General features: G+C 36.3%; 1 protein-coding gene across 4 annotated transcripts in view; it reads left to right on the top strand.

The window, feature by feature from the left end:
- PRKD1 (protein kinase D1) overlaps positions 1 to 19082 on the top strand; it is a 142881-nt gene that overhangs the window by 108168 nt on the left and 15631 nt on the right. For all 4 annotated transcript variants that reach the window (XM_042791189.1, XM_042791188.1, XM_033010339.2 and 1 more), the window contains 10 exons: positions 3179 to 3389; positions 5044 to 5121; positions 8553 to 8757; positions 11284 to 11407; positions 12208 to 12285; positions 13242 to 13521; positions 15628 to 15680; positions 17073 to 17145; positions 18114 to 18220; positions 18647 to 18808. In XM_042791189.1, the coding sequence (XP_042647123.1) occupies positions 3179 to 3389; positions 5044 to 5121; positions 8553 to 8757; positions 11284 to 11407; positions 12208 to 12285; positions 13242 to 13521; positions 15628 to 15680; positions 17073 to 17145; positions 18114 to 18220; positions 18647 to 18808 (1371 nt within the window). The remainder of the gene's footprint in view (positions 1 to 3178; positions 3390 to 5043; positions 5122 to 8552; positions 8758 to 11283; positions 11408 to 12207; positions 12286 to 13241; positions 13522 to 15627; positions 15681 to 17072; positions 17146 to 18113; positions 18221 to 18646; positions 18809 to 19082) is intronic.

Raw genomic sequence — 19082 nt, 5'->3', positions numbered from 1 at the left:
GGATAGTTCCTGGTTTTCTTTTCTTTCAGGGGCTTTAAATTGTGGCATCTGTCTGGTACTGGAAGTTAAAAGTGAGGGATATTGACAGAAGTTTTGGAAGGTATGAGGAGGAGAAGCTCGTCATTGACAAGAGGGAGGAGGTACTCCTCCTCCTAGTCAGTCAGTCATCAGAGGGGTGTGGAGTGATGCTCTGGCTGCTGCTGCCATGAATTCTCTGTCACCAGCTTCCCATCCCGTGCTGCCGCTGAGCAGCAGCCAAGGGTCGCATTGTCTCCGGCTGGAAGCGGGAAGGAGTGCGAGTCCGTCATATCAGGCCTGGGCACGCAGGAGAGAGACCAGATCTGTTACTGGTGATGTCTTTTCTCGTTTGGGAGAAGGTTAAACTCAGCTTTAGTTCTGACTTGACCTGACAACACTGTAAATTAAGAATTGCTGGTGTGTTACGTGGTGTGCTATGCTGCTGTTGTGTAGCAGCCCAGTGCTTGCAGAATGACAAAGAAAAACTAAAATCCTTTTTCTGTAAATTAGACTGTAAATAGAAAAAAACTAACAGATGTTGCCTACAAAAAATTACTTAGAATGAGTTTAGGCCTACTTATTTTAGTTCCACTCATTTTGAGGTGAAGGTGGTGAAATTGTTGTTTTCACTTGTTACTAAACTTGTTATGCATTCTTAGTATATTATTTTTAACAGAAATATAAGCAACATTTTGAATATGAAAATCACATTAAAAAATTAAAGTAGGGACCAGACTTGAAGACTGAAATCCTGCAGTAGGTCTTCCAATGTCTTACCTTTTTAGTATCCATTACCATTTGAACTGTAGAGAACACTTCTGAATTACGAGCAAAAATGTAGTTAATCACCTGTTCTAACATTACTCGGCAGCCATGTGAAATAAGACTTCAAGTAAATCGTTCAGAAATTATAACTGTGCATTGACTGATATAAACTAAGTGTAAGTAATTTGGACTTTTAAAAAGCTTTTAGCAGTGTTCAGTTGCCAAAATTACTTTTGATTTGGCAATAATTTGATAAATGAAGGCAAAGAATGACAATGCAAAGTAAATTTAGTTGAGATTATATTAGATAGGATTCTAAGAGAGATCATAATGTTAGGAGATACTTGGATCGCTCGTACTTCAGACAAGAGTAAGATTGTCAAGAAATAGCTCTAGTGGTAAGAACAGTAAACTGACATATTAGTTCGTTGCAGTGTCATAATGAATGCAAGCAATAGAACTTTTTCCCCTTAAGAAATTCTTACTCATTTTCAATTACATTTTAAAAGAATAGTGTCACTACATGTGAAAAGTCAACCAAATGTCCATATTCAAGACAAAGATAACAAAGTGTTTTGACTAATGCCTTGCAGGAAGTGATTAGAGTTAAGGCAACCATTAAATATTTAATTTATTCAAAAAGAAAATATTTATATTGAAATGTAGTACGTCACATATCTAACTGTTCTTGTGAGCACTGAGAAGCAAATTCAGAGCAAGGTATCTGACCATAGCATAGGGTTGTGTATGTAACTTGTAAGGCACTGCACTAAGACTGAAGGAACATCTGTCTGGGCCAAAACTGTCCCTGTTCTACATACAAGACTGAGAGGATCCCATATGTATTTCTGATTCCTCCTGTGAGCTGCCCTGTCCTCTCCACAAGTACTAAGGGCTGGCATTTGCAGGTAGTTTGCACAAGCTGAGCAATGCAGTTTATGCTATATATGTGGGCTCATTCTTTCCTTGCTGCTGGGCTTCTGCCCTCCCTGCCAAAGTCCTGTTGATGTTGACTTCAGAAGGCTTGATGCAATCTGCCTTGGAAATACTAGGCAAACATTATTGCTAACTAACAAATATTAAATTTATTCAATTGTAAACTGAGGCTAGATTGTTTTGGGCTTTTTTTTTTTTTTTCATATGTGTAAGTGCTTTACAGAGCATGAAGATCTAAAACTCAGGAAGTAAACACATAATATCAAAGTAGGTACTCATACTTCTTCAACTATTATTTGTGAAAAAGAAAAGGCAGATGCTTTCTTACACTTGTTTCAGTCTAGTTTGTTTATAGTGACCATATGTACCTGGCTCATACAATGTGTTTTGCATATTCTTCCTTGATTTGACAGGACTGCATTTATACAGTCGATATGCATGTGATGTTGGCATTTTTGTCAATTAGCAGGGTAGCTCTAATGTTCAGTAAATCTATTGCATATGCATCTTTGGAAAGACAGATAGTTCTGCAATATAACCAAAAGAAATTATCTTCACAATAAGAAACCTATTTGAACTTTAGAATGAATGACTTGTTTTCTAGCCTTCAGTTTTCAGATTATTTGCAGATGATGTCAAGAAGATGCTGAATTTTAAATGATCAAACTGAATCTTGCCACTTGTTTTTCTCCTTTCCATGTTAACTGTGGGTGTACTTGGGTTGTTTCTCAAGGGGGGTTCTTAGGAGAAGGCAGTTTTCTGGGTCAGTTGTTTCCTGGGGGTAATTACCGTATTTACATTTAAAGGAATGTAGCAGACAAAATAAGGTAACTCCTTTCTTTCAGGGATTCTTTGGATTCCATACCTTAGTCTGTGTCTCACTTCATACATATTTATATATATGTATTTAAATACCTATTGTGATCTGTTGTGCATAATCTAAATGTGTTAGGGTTGGTGACAGAAAAAAGTATAAATAAAGGGAAGGGAAAATACTAATCTATTTTGTATCAAAACCTGCATGCAAATAGGTTAAGATAATAATTTTCTTAATGTTTGTACAAAAAAATACAGCCTTTCAAAGTTGCTTTTGATACAAAACAGAAAATAAGAGAGGTAAAAGTGTCTTGTGTTTTTATCAGAAGGCAGAATGCTTTTCTGAGAAATCTGTAGTGAATATTTTAATTTTGATTAAAAAAACCCTTAATTAAAAAAAAAATCATCCACAATGTAAAATGTATGATAATAGTGTTGACAAAGATACTGTTTGATACCAATCCAATTTTTCAAAAGCAGTCTGAGGGGTATGTTCCATGTTCTATTAATTTGTAAAAGCACTTACGTTACTTTTTATGACATATGACTTATTGTTCTTGAGTTGAATATGTATGAATATGATATATTTCTAAAAATGAGTAAATCATGCTTATTTGAAATGTTCTTTATATGTATTTCACAGCAAAAGACACCATCAGAGTCATTCACTGGGCGAGAGAAGAGATCAAATTCACAGTCCTACATAGGACGACCTATTCAGCTAGACAAGATCTTACTGTCCAAGGTTAAAGTGCCTCACACTTTTGTCATCCACTCTTACACACGGCCAACAGTTTGCCAGTACTGTAAGAAGCTTCTCAAAGGGCTTTTTAGACAGGGCTTGCAGTGCAAAGGTAAGTAAACGCCCTTCAGGAACATAAAAGCTAAGCATAATAAAATTAGTAAATTAACATTCGAGTAGTTACTCTGTAGCCTTACTCATGATTTCTTCACTAAACTGTCTAGGTGTAGGCACATATACAATTACATTGGATTAAGCTGGAATCAGAATTACAGTAATGGCTGTTCTGCAGGAGCTGGCTTCATGGCTGTTCATTCTTAGCCTGTGGTTTATCTTCAGTAGCTCACATCTTTTTCATTAGGTGTAAATTATCTGGTTTTTGGCACTGGGTGAGAGTGTGCTCACAGGCAGTTACAGCAGAATAGTTAACACAAAGGACTGTATTCTTATCATAATTGCTCTCAATCTACAGTTTTATGCTTGAATTGAAACGTGTGCCTGAGTCCCAGCAGTTCAGGTTTTGGGGAGAGTTGTAATGGAAATAAAATAAGATGAGTCTATGTAAGAATTTAAAACCACATTTTTTTCAGTGTGACTAACGTGCTCTCAAGTCTCATGGTGCTGTACTTTAGCAGGTGCCAAAGTGAATAAAGCCCCTTAGACCGTAGCCTCGATTACTGGCTCACCTTAGCCAGCTAGCATTCCCATAAATACAAGGTGTTGCGCATGTTGTAATGTTAGATAATGTTGGCTGACAGATCCTTAAAATCACCTTCCTTCTATTAAAATAAACAATAACTATCATAGAATTAGTCACATTACTTTGCGTTGCTTCTTTGAACTAACACCTTGCAAAAATTCAAAGTTGCATTTATTTATCTTAAGATGTGATTCTGATGTGATTTAACTAAAGCAAAATCTCTATGAAAGCATCACCTGTTTCAGTACACTTTGAATCACAGTGACATAAGCAAATATTAACCTGACTTTTTTTAAAAAAGTGTTTACCTTCAATTTGTCTCTGCTGTACCTTAGTTGGTTTTTGGATCAATCTGAAGTTAAATAATTACATCCTTAGTATATTTCTTTGCTCCTGACTCTTTACTTGTCCAGGTGTGTTAATAAGTTACAGCTCTTAGTTTAAGTAAAGTGTGTTCATAGTCCAAAAGAAAACAGTTAAGGCTACTTACTTACTTTACTAAAAAAAAAAAAAAAAAGTTGTAATGAAATAAAAATAGCTACCTAAAAAAAAGGTATCGAAGGACCCCTCTACTGAAAGCTGCCTAGAAGTTGCTTTGCAATGCAAATAACAAATATTTTCTTGCTTAGAGTTGTCGGCTAGGGTCCTGCTGTTTCAGTTTCCAGTCTTCAGCATTTGATTTGCAGTCATTTAAGCTGCAGTGGCCACACTGCAGCCTGATCTGCTCCTTTCTTTGGAAAAGCAGCTCTGGCGTTGCAGCCAAGCACTGGGGTTTCCCAATCGCTTCCCGAGAAGAGGCGAGCACATGCTTCGGCTGCAGGCAGTGTGTTGTTGTCCCCCCCTTTCCTGCCCTTGGCAGGGCTTTCCTTCACTTCTAGCATCTTCACCGGGCCCCTTCCGCTGGCAGGTGGCATGCAGCCGGGCTATGGAACACTCTCTGGACACGTTAACTTTGCATGAGTGAAATGGTAGGGCTTGACATTTATAGGCTGGATAGCAGGAAAACATATAATTGTGTGACAGAGAAAGAGAAAGAATTTTACTGTATCCCTATTTTTCTTAACAGACTGCAGGTTCAACTGTCACAAACGCTGTGCTCCTAAAGTGCCAAATAACTGCTTGGGGGAAGTTGCCATTAATGGAGGTAAGTTGCCTTAATAATTGCTTCTGTCATTGTTTAAACCAGCAATTAAATAAAAGATAAATTAAAAACTGTGACACGTTTTTCCATTGCTTGGGAGTGGCCTTTCCTCTTCAATATTTCTGCTGTATGTCGAAGATGAAGTGTGGGTTGAACGCTACGAGTGGCTCATACACCATCAACTTGGAGCATGTGTCTTCCAAATCGGTGGCACTGACAGGCTCAGCTGTGCCGCAGAGGTGGTGTCAGCAGCAAAATGGCCGGGGGAGCATGGTCTGTTGAATGCAGAATGCCAGAGAACAGCAAAAAGCCACATGCATAAGTTGGCATTCACCTGTCAGATGCAAGCACAAAATTGTTTTTTAATCTGGGAGAAAAAAAGTGCTTGTTTTAGGATAATCTTCCTGAGGAGGAGAAACATACCTGGAAGAACTGGGAAGGCCCTCTAGAAGAAAATTCCACTGCTTACTGTTGGTGTGAAACTAATCATATCTGTTACCAGAAATAAAGGCTAGAGTATCTGCTGATTTTCCCATACATGTGCTGTCGGTTTTGTGTCAAGTATAAGAACGTATGGGTAGGCTTGACAGACGGTACTGGAGAAAAAAAGGGTGGTTGTAGATGAGTTGTTGATTGCCTTGAAAATGTCACTTTTCTATGTGATAAGGGAATGAGAAGTGTGGCAAAGTGTTCAGTTTCTAATGCATATTACCATGTTAAGTTGTCAGCCTAAACTGCTCCTGAGGTTAATAAAGTATTGCCTTATTAGGCATCCTTTTTCAAACTTTAAATCAGTGATCTACTTTATCAAAGAGATATCAAGAATTTCCAAAATTAGGAATGTTAACTAACATTTTTCATAGTATTTCTCATAGTATTGCTACAAAGTTTTTCTGTTTAATGGCAATTAGTGTAGGCAGAAATATTTTTGATGCTGAGTATCCACCTTGAAATGCAATGATTTTCTGGAAGGTTGATGCTGCACTCTTGCTGATGTCCTCTCTCATGCACCTTAAACTGGAGTCTTGGAGTTGCTATTATTATTTCCTTTTTTTCATCTTTACACCATTTATACCTTACTTAACCATTAACATTCCATAACATCACTATTTCTTCAGGAGTGCAAGTCACAATGCCTATGGAAGTATATGGTTTGATTTTCAAATCCAAGAGTTAACATATATCATGACATGTTAATTCCATTGATAGCAGTATAGAGTTTTCCCTGAGTCATAGACAGTAACTAAATCTGCTTATAAATGATAAAATTTTTCCTGCATAGGTGCACTTTTAGAGAGGAGTGAAAACCAGGATTGATCAATAGGGCTAAGAGAAGACAGGAATGCAAGCCGTATTTCTGGACAGCTGGACTAAATGAACAAAATTTACATTTGTTTCTGAATTGCTCCTTGAAGTTCCCCCCTTTCCAACTGAGGTAGTTGTATTTCATCCCTTCAACACACTTTCTGTGCCCCCTCCCTGCCTTTGCCCCACAGGCAACATGCTACTTTTATTGGCTTGCCTCCTACGCATGAATCTGATGCCAGGCTGATGGGAAGTAATGGTTTGCCTGAGGAAGGACTGGGTGAGGAATGCTTGTGGAAAGCCACTTGGGGTGAGAACACATACTCCAAGCTTACTCCAAACATACTACTTGAAGCTCTCCATCTTAAAATTTATAGAATTTGGCTTTTCCCCACAAAATAATATCGATAGTATGGAATCCATAGCATCAAAGTAGAACTCTTAATTTTGTGTCCTAAATGACTGATACAGGAAGGCAATTTCATCCTGGTATATCATTTCTATTTTTACAGTGATTTGGTTCACATTATTTTCAAACTTAATAAGTAAAATACAGTATCTGTCACTCTGTCCATCTGCTGTGTGATATATCTTCCCCAAAATAGTAAGTGAAGGAAGAACTGAAGCAATAAAGTTCCAAGTATGCTCTCATTAATAAACACATTATATACTAAATGTGGGAGGTTATTTTTAACTGATTGTGGGTTTATTAAAAATAGAGATTAGAAAAGTGTTGTAGGAATAGCAGAGAGAGCCTTGCACTGTTAAGTGTCATTCATGACTGGATGACTGTTTCTGCTAGAGATGATGTATAATGTGTCTCTTAATCACACATCAGTAATTTATACCCAAATATTTTAAGACTACTGTACATGGAAACAAACCTTTTAGCAGTGCACTTCCAATTTGAGTGAAATGCCATCAATTCAAAATATTTTGCTGTTAGACAGTTCAGTGTGCTTTTTGTTTTGGGGCATTGTCTACACTGACTGTTAGGAACCTTACTCCACACAATTAGGCAAAAATTTCTCGGTGAGATTATCTGGTGTCTTCCATGTGATTTTAACCTTACTTTAGATTTCTGAAATACTGCAAACATCCCAGAAAAACTAATGCTGTCTTTACTATCTGACAAGACTAATGATTTTGACATGTTAGATCACAGCCTGTGTAGCAGCAGGTTGAGTTTCAACAAAATGTCTTTTTTTTTGGCTTGGGATTTTGTTTTTTTGTTTTTGTAATGTAATTCATTAAGTAAATAAGTTAAATTTTTTCCCTTCCTTTCTGTCTTCCAGATAAATCCATTCACAAGCAGCAATACAATAAAAGTTATTTCTTACTTTGATCTTGCTTAGGCATATCTAGTCTTGAAAATGGAAAATTTAACATGATTTAAATATAAGCTGGAAGATACTATTAATACTATGGCATGGTCAGATAAGTTAAATCCTAAATCTTTGTATTTTTTCTATGCTATCTTACATTGGATTTTTGATATTTATTTAATATTTATTTTCTAAATGCAAGGGGCATTAATTCAATAGTATGGATTACTGTGTCATATTGCAGCCTTCACAGAGAACACTGGTGCAAAGGAAATATCTTTTTTTCCCCAAAATATAATTCACGTTATAAGTAATTGTTTTGGGAGTGATTTCAATAGTCCATTGTCATGTCATCATCCTATTACAAAATTCCTTGTTTTGAAATTACTGCTGTTCTAACATCAGTTTGCAGCTGTAGCCTGCCAACATCCATCAAGTCAGAACACAACATTCAAGTTGTATAGAAAATCTGCCAGAAGATCTCAGAAATAAAGCTCATGAGTACAGAAGGTTTGATAGTAGTCCATGGATAAGAAATTCTTCTTTGACTTTGGCATTTTCTTAATAGAAAATTGTATTTCTGAAAATACCTTGGTTTGATGCTTTCCCTGTTTTCTACGGTGATTTTCTAAATGATGGTTAGAAACCATACTTCACCAGCACACATACAGTACTGACTAGAGATTGACACAGGCAGTAGAGTTCCAAAGGGAACCTGAGTTTTCTGAAGCTCAAAATGTGTCAGGATGTTATGATTGGAGTATTGTATGTTTTCAGATAATAATTTCAGAAATTATATTCCAGATCTTCTTAGTCCTGGGGCTGAGTCTGATGTGGTCATGGAAGAAGGGAGTGATGACAATGACAGTGAAAGAAACAGTGGTTTTATAGATGACATGGAAGAATCTATAGCTCATGATTCTGAGATGTCAATGACAGGATGCCATAGTGACAACGGGGAAATGCAGGATGCCGATCCGGACCACGATGAGTCTAACAGGATGATCAGGTAAGCTGGGGAGTCAGTGTACCTTCCATCTCCTTTTGTGTTTATTACAAAGTATCGTGTTTAGGTGTCAAGGGGGTATCTATGTGAACACTGTTCTCACCCATTGAGAATGGAGAGAGCTAGTGATACGTGGTGGTTCTGAAATTGCTGTGAGATTGCTTCACTGAATATATGCGTTATGAATTTAAAAGAAGCTTAAAAATTTTTGTCAAGTTGAAGTAGAAGCTGAAAACTGATGCACAAGTAATTGTTAGAGGTCTGTTCTTCTATGAAAGTTATGTTGTGAAACTATTTGTGCATGAGCAATAGAGAAGAATTTATTTTTTAAAATTTATTTATTTTCCCAAGCATTTTTTCCCTGACTAATAGTGCAATACCTGGTCATTTAAACGAGCAAAAATAAAAATAAATTGTGTAAGTGTCTATGGTATAATTGGCTCTCGATTAATTGTTTGTGTTTTTAGATACCTTTACAAAGAAAGAAGGTTTGACAAACTTGAACTAATAGTTTGAAGCAACTTACAAAATCGATTAGTGGTTTGAAATGACTACTCAGGAAGGAAAATAGTAATTGAGTTGCGCAACTTACCTCAGAAATGTCTGAAGAGAAGAAAACATTATTATTCACTTATTGGAACTGTACAGAATAGTAGGGAAAAAAAGTAGGGATTATTCATTGTCAGGGAACCTAAAATGAATTAAGATCCTTTCAGCAGTAATTTCCTTGACGCAAGGGATCTGTAGCTTGAAGAATTACAGAATATTTTTCTTTCACAGTTCTCAGTTTGACCTGCAGCTTCCTCTTATTTTGCTAACTAGGAGTCTGTTTCAGTCACAGGTTCCCCTTAGCTCTCTGTTAATAACATATACCTGTTGCACTAATAGAAAGCAATCCATTTCAAGTATGCAATTTTACCTCCTGCAGCAGTGAACTGTTTTTCCTATTGTCGTATTCATCTGCATAGACACTAGATATAGGCACCATGTATCACTGGAATATAAGCCTGTGCTTATATCACAAAATCAGTGTCATATAACATTTTGAATGTCCAAGTTGTGTTAAATGGACAGCATTGCAGGTTTTCAAAATATAAGTACCTAATTATACATAATAAAAAAACTGATAACCAAGGTACTTGTTTACTTAGTTGAGGGGCATCCCTGTATTTCCAGTAATACCTTCCCCAAGTTATTTCTAAGGGTAGTCTCCATATCCATGGTTTATTTTTAAGTGATCTATAAAAAGCAAATAACGTAAACCTCTTGTCAGTACAGACAGGAATAGTTAAATAGGAACTGTGGCTCATTTGATCATTTTTGGGCATAAAGAGATGTTAACTGTATGTTACACTCTTAATGAAGCTTTAAGACAGTTTAATTTTTCCATTTTGATTGGAAACTGCCAGTTCATAAAATGTTTCTTATTTCCAGGAGGCATTACAGTGAAGTAGGGCCATGTGCAGACATCCACAGTCACAACTGTGGAAATTTAAGATATTCTTCTTTTCCTGGGCAGTTTCTGCCCATTATTGTTGGAGTTGTTGCACCAATATCTCTGCCATCAGGGCAGAATACATGAGTTCTCTGTGCTGTATTTTCACATACAATGCAGCATTGCCGTTTAAAGTTCTGCCAGAAATAACTAAGCATTTCAGTTTAGGATTAAAACAGATTATGAGTCCATATTCCATTATGCAGAATCTGCTTTAGAAATGGTTATCTCTAACAGCAAGGGAAGTGGGAAGATGAGCTTAGTTACTTCTTACACCTCTTCAACTAGATAGATTTTATCTGATTTTATGTAATGCTGCTATCGGGCATACTGTCAACTTCCCATGCCTTCCCGATTTACTGTGTGTCAGCTGAGTCGTGGAAAGTTTCAGCGTGCATACCCCAGACTGCAAGGAAATGGGGCTTCATTTTAGGTCTCTGAGGATAAAATGTATTATCTTAAACCTCTTTCTCTGAGAGGTTCCAGCAGATTCTCTGCTGTGCCCTGTCAGCTAGGCAGCTGACACATTTCTGCTCTGTAAACCATCATCACTCCACTGTGTGTTTGAACCCAAGAAAGATCACAGGACAGTAATCTTATGGATGATGTTTACTTAGGTTATGGGAGATTCAAGATCAAGTTCGGGTCTGAATCATGCATAGCACAGGCTTGAGCTATGGCTCCCACACCCTAGCTGGGCCCCTAGTCATTTGCCCATCTTAGCTCATCATTAGGAATATTTTGGGGAGAGAGTGTGTGTGTGTGTAAGCCTTCAGAAGGTCTCTGACATTCTTCTGGTGTAGCATTACAATTTTTTTTCTTTGTAATCTCAAAATACTCTATTTTGGTTTGTCATTCTGAGTCCAGTCCATGTCTGATAGTGATGATAAATATAAATGTGGATATCGGATATATTTATAGGGTTTTTTTTATATATATATATATATATATATTCTTTCTGATTTTAAAGATTTTTTTGTTTTGTTTTGTCCAAAGTTATCCTCTTTTTAAAAGTCTTTTGATTTATTCTTAAGCCCTTCAACCAGCAACAATATTCCATTAATGAGAGTGGTACAATCTGTGAAGCACACAAAAAGGAGAAGTAGCACAGTAATGAAGGAGGGTTGGATGGTTCACTATACAAGCAAGGATACATTGGTAAGAAATGTTAAGGAAGACCTGTTTTACTGTAATATATGATAGTACAGAATCAAATCCTAACAATACTTTGATAATTTACAGTCATTCATATAAGGCATTTTTTGCCATATTTGTAATTTCTCAAATCCTGAATCTTGTCAGAACTGAGGACTGGCACTGCTTGTAAGAAACAGGAGACATTTAAAACACACAAAAAATATCTGAATATGTCAGTTGCATTATCATAGTCAGCCAAATGTGAAGGCATTCTGAAGGAAGTAAATAACATTAACGCTTTAGAGGTTCTGGGAAGTAACTTTACCTTCCATCTGCAGTCTCCTAGATATCTTACTGCTAGGTAAATTAAGGCTTTTGTAAAATAGATTAAGTGCAGAAAGAAGTTATTTTCATTCCAACCTGCTAAAACAGGAATAAAGACTTACGTATGTGGCCTTCTAAAGTGAACCGGAGTGTTATAACTGGTACAAAAAGAACGTTTAATTATTTGAGCATCATACCTGTAGCAAATTGTGCTGAATGTAATGCAGACATCAAAGTGACATTTAGAATTTGGACAATTTGAACAGAGCTAGGTTATTACTGAAACAACAGAGGGTGGCCATGTGGCCCTGTAAATCCTAAACTCAAATATAAAGTTTATATAAAAATCTTCTAATAGCAAATAGATCTTTATCATTCACAATTAATTTCTTCAAACTTAAGCAAAACATTTTGGAAATTATATTTTTGAGAAATAAACATTTCATGAATTTAACTGGAAAATGCTAGAAAGAGTTTTCCCTTCTTTTTCATTGCAGAGGAAACGACACTACTGGAGACTGGACAGCAAATGCATTACACTTTTTCAAAATGATACTGGAAGCAAATATTACAAAGTAAGGAGTATTTTTCAATCTCTTTTTGTACCAGCAGAATATAATGACTAAACTGCTGGATTAATAGGTACTTCCTAAAAGTACACAGGTAGTATAACTTTGACCTGTGTTTGTTTTCATTATTTAAGCTGCATATGTGTGTTCTGCCTTTCACAAACAAGTCACAGAGCAGAAACTTGTCACCTAACAAGGACCTGTAAAATACATGTTGTGGAAATATTAGGTTTTTATTCAGGGGCACTACCAGTGACAAATTCTGCCAAGAAATTCATCTGACATTCTGTCATTCATAATATACATTGTTTCCAAACAACAAGGTGTAGTATATATTATTTTAATTCTGTCCTTTGGACATTATGTTGTGATTTTGATTGTAAAAGATTGTTCTGATGCTCACATACTTTTACCTGAGGCAGTTAAACTCCTCAGATGTTACTACAATAACTTTTAATAATGGAAAGTATTTTTTTCATATGGCTTCCTGTCAGGAAAATACAACAGTGAAACGTGCCCTAAATGTTATTCAAGATGAAACAATCAAGTTTACACCTGTGTGAAAGGTGGATTTGGAATCTTAATGTTGAATAGATTTTTTTCTGCAAATAATTTATTGCAAATAAATTTTGTTAAATAAGGAGCCAACAGGTTTTAATTTCTTAATGTTCTTTTGATATATGGATGGTCCTGCTCTTTTCTGAGGGCACCTCAGTGCTCTCTTTGATAGGTTTAATTAAATAATTAACGTTCTACTTGGTTTTGGAAAGAAACATTTAGTATTTTACCATCAACAGTCCTCTATGTCATGGAGTTTCAGGTTACAAGAGCCTTTTTGTTTGTACAAGAAGCATGTGGTTAAAAGCAACGACTAATATCATAAATTAGTTAAATAAAGTTCATGGTTTAGTTTTATATGGTGATAATCTTTACACAGATAATAAAACATTTTTTCATTTTAGGAAATCCCATTGTCTGAAATTTTGTCTCTGGAGCCTGCAAAAACTTTCACTTTGCTGCCTCAAGGAGCCAATCCTCATTGTTTTGAAATAAGCACAGCAAATATAGTCTATTATGTTGGAGAAAACATAGAAAACCTCTCAAGTGTTCCACTGAATAACAGTGTTATCACCAGTGGTATTGGCATTGATGTGGCACGAATGTGGGAGATGGCAATACAGCATGCTCTGATGCCCGTCATCCCTAAAGGGGCATCAACTGGGTCAGGACCCAGCCTGCACAGTAAGTTTATTCATTTCCTCCATTTCAGATAAGCAGAGTCGTATCACAACTGACACTACTTAATCTTCTGTACACATTGAAAGGAGGTATTACACATCTAGTAAAAGCTATTCTGCCATGGCTTATCACTTGCATATTATTTTAAACATCACAGTTTCTCATCTATGTGCTTCCAGTTCATAATAGGACATCTGTATTAATATACACGGTGCAGATTTGTTAGCGAACAGATAGTTGTTATTAGTAAGGCACTTCATCCACATTTGTGTGGTTGACATGAGTAATAGCCTCCTTGTATAGGGACATGAAGTTCTCTGAGCTCCAGTTAGGTATTGATAGATTTTTCCCGTCATGACTGTAATTTATGTTTCTAGCTGTCTGCAGAAGCAGCTCTTCACTCTTTAGGTCACTGTAACATAGATGATACGCTCCCTTTCATCACGTTTGGCTGTACAACTGCCGCATTGTCTCATGCTGAGATGAAGCGAGCTCAAATATGAAGAACAGCTGTTCTAAGCACTACGAGGCTTGGATGTTACCTGGGACCAAAAGAACTTGAATATATGTTTGCCTCCAATTTACATGCATTTGGGTAATTCTCTAACAAAGATGACAGCTTATGTAAACCAAATATGAAACTTGTTTAAGTCTAGCTCAGGTACTGATAACAAAGTAGCACAGAGCAAACAATTCCCTACTACTAGAGGTGCTACTGTGCTTGCTCTGCTACTTGTTGCAATATACACCTGCTTTAGCACTTGACATCTGGATGCTATTAATGCAGAGTGAAATGCTAATGACACTGCAAGCCCTTCAGAAACCAAGTAATACAACAGGTTGTGGCGTTACACCTCCAGGCAGAACAGCTCATATCAAATTAGATCATCTCTGTCCTTTGCTTTCTTGACTGGGTTCTTGCATAAAATAGTGTCAAATTTTGATGTCATTTCAATCAGGCTAGTTGCCTAGTGACCCTGGTTAGAGCCCAGCATAACTACACAAATCATCTGAAACGCTGGACTGGGAATGACAGCCGTCTTCTCTCCCTCTTGGGAAATTTTAAAATGTTCTTTACACATTGGTAGTTATCTTTGGGGCTTTTGTGCAAAAATTAAGGTCATCTGAGACCTTTAGAACAAATTCCTGTGGGGGGTGAGAGTGATAACAGCTTTCTGCCTTCTGCTCAAAATGTAAGACTTGTGCATATCATTGTCTGTGCTTTTTTTCATGTAAACACAAAGCACTACATACATTTGAATACTTACTGCAACTAGGATTGGTGCTGATGGTTAGTAGTGAGTGTCTTCAGTGTGTAATACAGGCTTTATAGTAGAGGACACTGGTTTTGAAGAGGTTGAAATCCATGCTAAGAAAACGAAGAGTCAGCAGAAGCAGCAATGCTCCAAAGAACCATTCTTTCCTCCCCAAAATGACATCTTTTTGTAATACAGTTAGTAATAGGCGTATTCACAAGTTTTATTGAGCCCCTCAGCAGATCTGCAATTCAGAATGCTTATGGCAACATTCTGAGCTCTGAATTTGTAGAGGTTGGATCTGATGTTTGTCATATTAAAGCTCAAGTGCATGTTTTTGTTTTCATTATGTGTTTTAATAACATCTCTTAAGCCAGTTGAAATGTCTATGACTTTTAACAGTATGAAGACCAATTTGAATGCATATTGGCATGAGTAGCATCAAATACATTGTAGGTGACACTGTAAATAAAAACTATTACTAAATCCACTAAATAAAAAGAGTTTACCCTAGTTGCAGTCATGTTACTCTCATGAGGTAAAAAGCCCCAAAATAGAATCGAAAAAAGCAATAATAAGCTTATAAATGGGAATCATGGGATTCCACTATTAAAAAATTAATAATGAAATGTAGAATTCTGTTCTTTTCCATACACTGCAAAGCTGTTCTTCAAGTCACATATTTGTGGGCTGATGTAATTTTATATTGGCTGGTAGATGAACAAACTGACCTAATTGTTCCAGTTTCTAGAGCTGTCAGTAGATATTGATGTAATGTAAATGTAATTTCCTATTACTACATGTTTGAACTAAAAGCACAGCAATCTAAAGTATATTTTACTTTTTTCCCCAGGGGATATATCCATCAGTATCTCTGTGTCAAACTGCCAAGTTCAAGAAAATGTGGTGAGTGTTCTCTGGATGCTGGTGCTAGACATGCTATGATTAAGCTTGCAAAGTCATTGATCTGTTTTGCAAAGAGGAATGTTAGAAGAGTTCCTATCAGCTATTTTTCGCTTACTTTGTATAAATTAACAAACAATTAGCTTTGCTAACTTTTGAGAAAAATCATCTTCACAGTACCTTTTCTAGAGATGCAAGAATTACATATCAGTAATTTCACTTAAGACAGAATTTAACTATGGATCCTTGCAGTTTGTTAATTACCAAAAGGAAAAGCAAGACGCAGAAGTTATTACTTCATGGAATTTGTCAACTGTACTTTGTAAAACTAGTCACAAGCCTTGATAAATATACTATTTCCTGTCATCACTGAGAGATCAGATATGCTCTGTTGTACACAGATGAAACTATCCAAAGGAATGAGTTACGTATGTTGTTAACACATATGTAAAGAATTCTGGGTTTCTTTTACACTAAGACAGTTAGACACAGGACATGTGGATAAGGTAAACAGTCACTCTGTTGGTTTTCTGTCTCATGGCCAGAGGAAATAAACAGGGCTCCCTGAAGCCAAGTAAAGCTCTGGGGCAGCTCTGGTATTTTCCAGAAAAAGAATGCCTGCTAGGGATGTGTCCATTTGTTTCCTAAGAAAAAGCAAGACAGCCTTTATTATCAAGTCCTTCATGTTCTTTTACTCTCCGTTGTATATGCTGCTGGTTAAATATCAGGAAAATGAAACAGCTCCAAGATTTGAGGTTGGTTTAAGTCTCCCAGATGAATCTGCTAACAGCTTGTGCTTTAGCCTGTGTTTAGGTACTAAGAAATAGTGAGATATGAGGCTCCCACTCAGGCACAGATAGAATGTTTTACCCCTCTCAGTGGACGAGCACAAAAGGCCAAAGCCCAGAACTGCTGGTACTCACAAAACTTTCTATAAACTAAGAAAACACTTACAATTCCATGGCTGACATGAGCTGACATAGGAACTTTTTCAAGAAAATTTTAAATTTGTAATTTTTCCCTTTTCATAAAACCCATCAGTAATTCCAAGATCTGGGATCCTGGGATGTCTGGGTAGAATGTTATGGGAAAGATCCTCTTTATTTCCATATGTACTTTCATCTTCAGATTTTACAAAGTTTAAGTGTAATGCTACATGCTGGGGACTACTTGCCTGGAAGCTGGCAGTGGCTGAAACCTATCAGATTTGGCAGCTTTTACAGATATAGCAGTTAATGTGGCTTTTAAGAAAACCTAGGTGAATATTTTTGGCAGATAACATATTTTCAAATATACTATAGTAAATGTATGCTACTTGATGCTAGAAAAAGCAAATGAAATATAATTTTTTTTCCATATCTCAGGGCTTAATATTTTTTATGTTTATATAAACAGGATATTAGCACTGTATATCAAATCTTCCCAGATGAGGTGTTGGGATCAGGACAGTTTGGAATTGTTTATGGAGGTAAGGCTTTGGTGTGTTGTACAATTATGCTTAAGATAGAAAATTTCTTGGAATGTGAAAGTTTTGGGCTCTGAAATGTTTTGTTGCAGAAATTAATTGTCCATTGTTTTATATAAGCAGTATTCCTTAAATAATGAAACAGTTTTGTTGACAAAGTCTTTTTGTAATTTAGAGTTTTCTACCCAGTGGTGGGTCAGTGTATATTAATAGTTCTGTATTCTCTACAAGTTCTAGTAAAGAAAACCCTGAAATGCAGAAAACTGTTCTTTTTGAGAACTATAATGGACAAAAAAAAAAAAATTTCTTCTTCCTGCTGTTTTTCTTGGCATGTTTTTGTGACCTTTTTTCCTTTGTTTTTTATTAGTTTGTGAGAATTGTTTATGGGTTTTATTTTCTTATGCATTTTCCCTTTCAATATCCTCCTTCTTTTCAGCAGTTTTTGGGAGTGTATTTAGGTACAGCTGTTGTTTGAGACAGTATGAAGTGAGAAGTAACAACAAATATCTCACTGAAGGATCTCTATGGCTCTCTGGTAAACCCAGAACATGCACTCATGCTTAAAGGCGGTCACTTATTTCATTATTTGCTAGTCTGGAGCTACTATTGAAGGACTAAGCCTACAACCTGCCAGTTGCAGAGAATGCAGCTTAAATATATGAACAAGCAGATACATATTTACGAGAGAGTTAACTTTGCATCTATGTTGTTGAAATGCAGAGCTGACTTTCTCATATGTGTATGTATCTTACATGTTTAAACAGCTTTGTCGGGTGATAATAAGAAAAGTTCTCTTGTCAATGGGTAGAAACGGGAAATGACAGAAAACTTTTAATGACAGCAATTTAATTTGCTGCAAACCTGGTCTTAGAATTACTTGGTTGTGGCCATTTGTACAACCCAGTGCAAGTGGAACAGTTTTCAGAATTAATCGTGTTAATTGATAAAGGCCTTTTGTTTTATTAACGCAGGAAAACATCGCAAAACAGGAAGAGATGTTGCCATTAAAATAATTGATAAACTAAGGTTTCCAACTAAACAGGAAAGTCAGCTTCGTAATGAAGTTGCAATTTTGCAGGTATTTTTCTGTTCTTTTTTACTGCATTAACTGCATTTATACATTTCTATAAATGCCAGATAATATGATAATTATGTTAATTGGTAATCACTAGTGGTTTTGCAAAAATACTACTATTTTTGCTTCTTAATGTGTGTAAACAGCCAAGACCAAATGTTTAGGCACTGTCACATTAGGAATTACAATTTCTGCAGTTTTAACAGGCACAATAAGGAAAATATATGTTTGTTAAACTCACTTGAAGTTCATCTGTCCTCCTGTATTGTCCTTAGAAATTTTGTACTTCTTGTCTACAGGTTAGGCACACAGTTTAAATTACAAAATACTGAAACATTGTCTGGTTTATGCTGGTCTGAAGACTGGCTATGTAGTGATAAAACCTAATGATCATGTCAGGAAATCTAGTGCTGTATTTATCTTTAATAGAATCTTCATCATCCCGGGGTTGTAAATCTGGAGTGTATGTTTGAAACGCCAGAAAGAGTGTTTGTTGTTATGGAAAAACTCCATGGAGACATGCTGGAGATGATCTTATCAAGTGAAAAGGGCAGATTGCCAGAGAGAATAACAAAGTTTTTAATTACTCAGGTAAGAAATTAATTATACACCCAGAAAGAAATTTGAGGTCAATTATTATCACTGTTACTTGTGTTTTGCTTTTGACATAATTTGCCTGTCAGATTTATGAAAATCTGAGTTGTAATATCAGGGATGGTAAGACAGCTTTGTGTACATTATCTGATAGGTAGTAAACCATTAAGAGCACCTGAAACTAGACATATGTACAGCTGTCTGACTGCTGGATGGAAGGGCTGTCAAGATATGGTTTCTCATATGCTTGAAGAATTAAGCACAAGAAGGG

Source organism: Tyto alba, unplaced genomic scaffold, assembly GCF_018691265.1.
Source record: "Tyto alba isolate M040663 unplaced genomic scaffold, T.alba_DEE_v4.0 Super-Scaffold_18, whole genome shotgun sequence".
Taxonomy (NCBI): Eukaryota; Metazoa; Chordata; class Aves; order Strigiformes; family Tytonidae; genus Tyto; species Tyto alba.
This window is presented reverse-complemented; position numbering and strand designations above follow the sequence as displayed.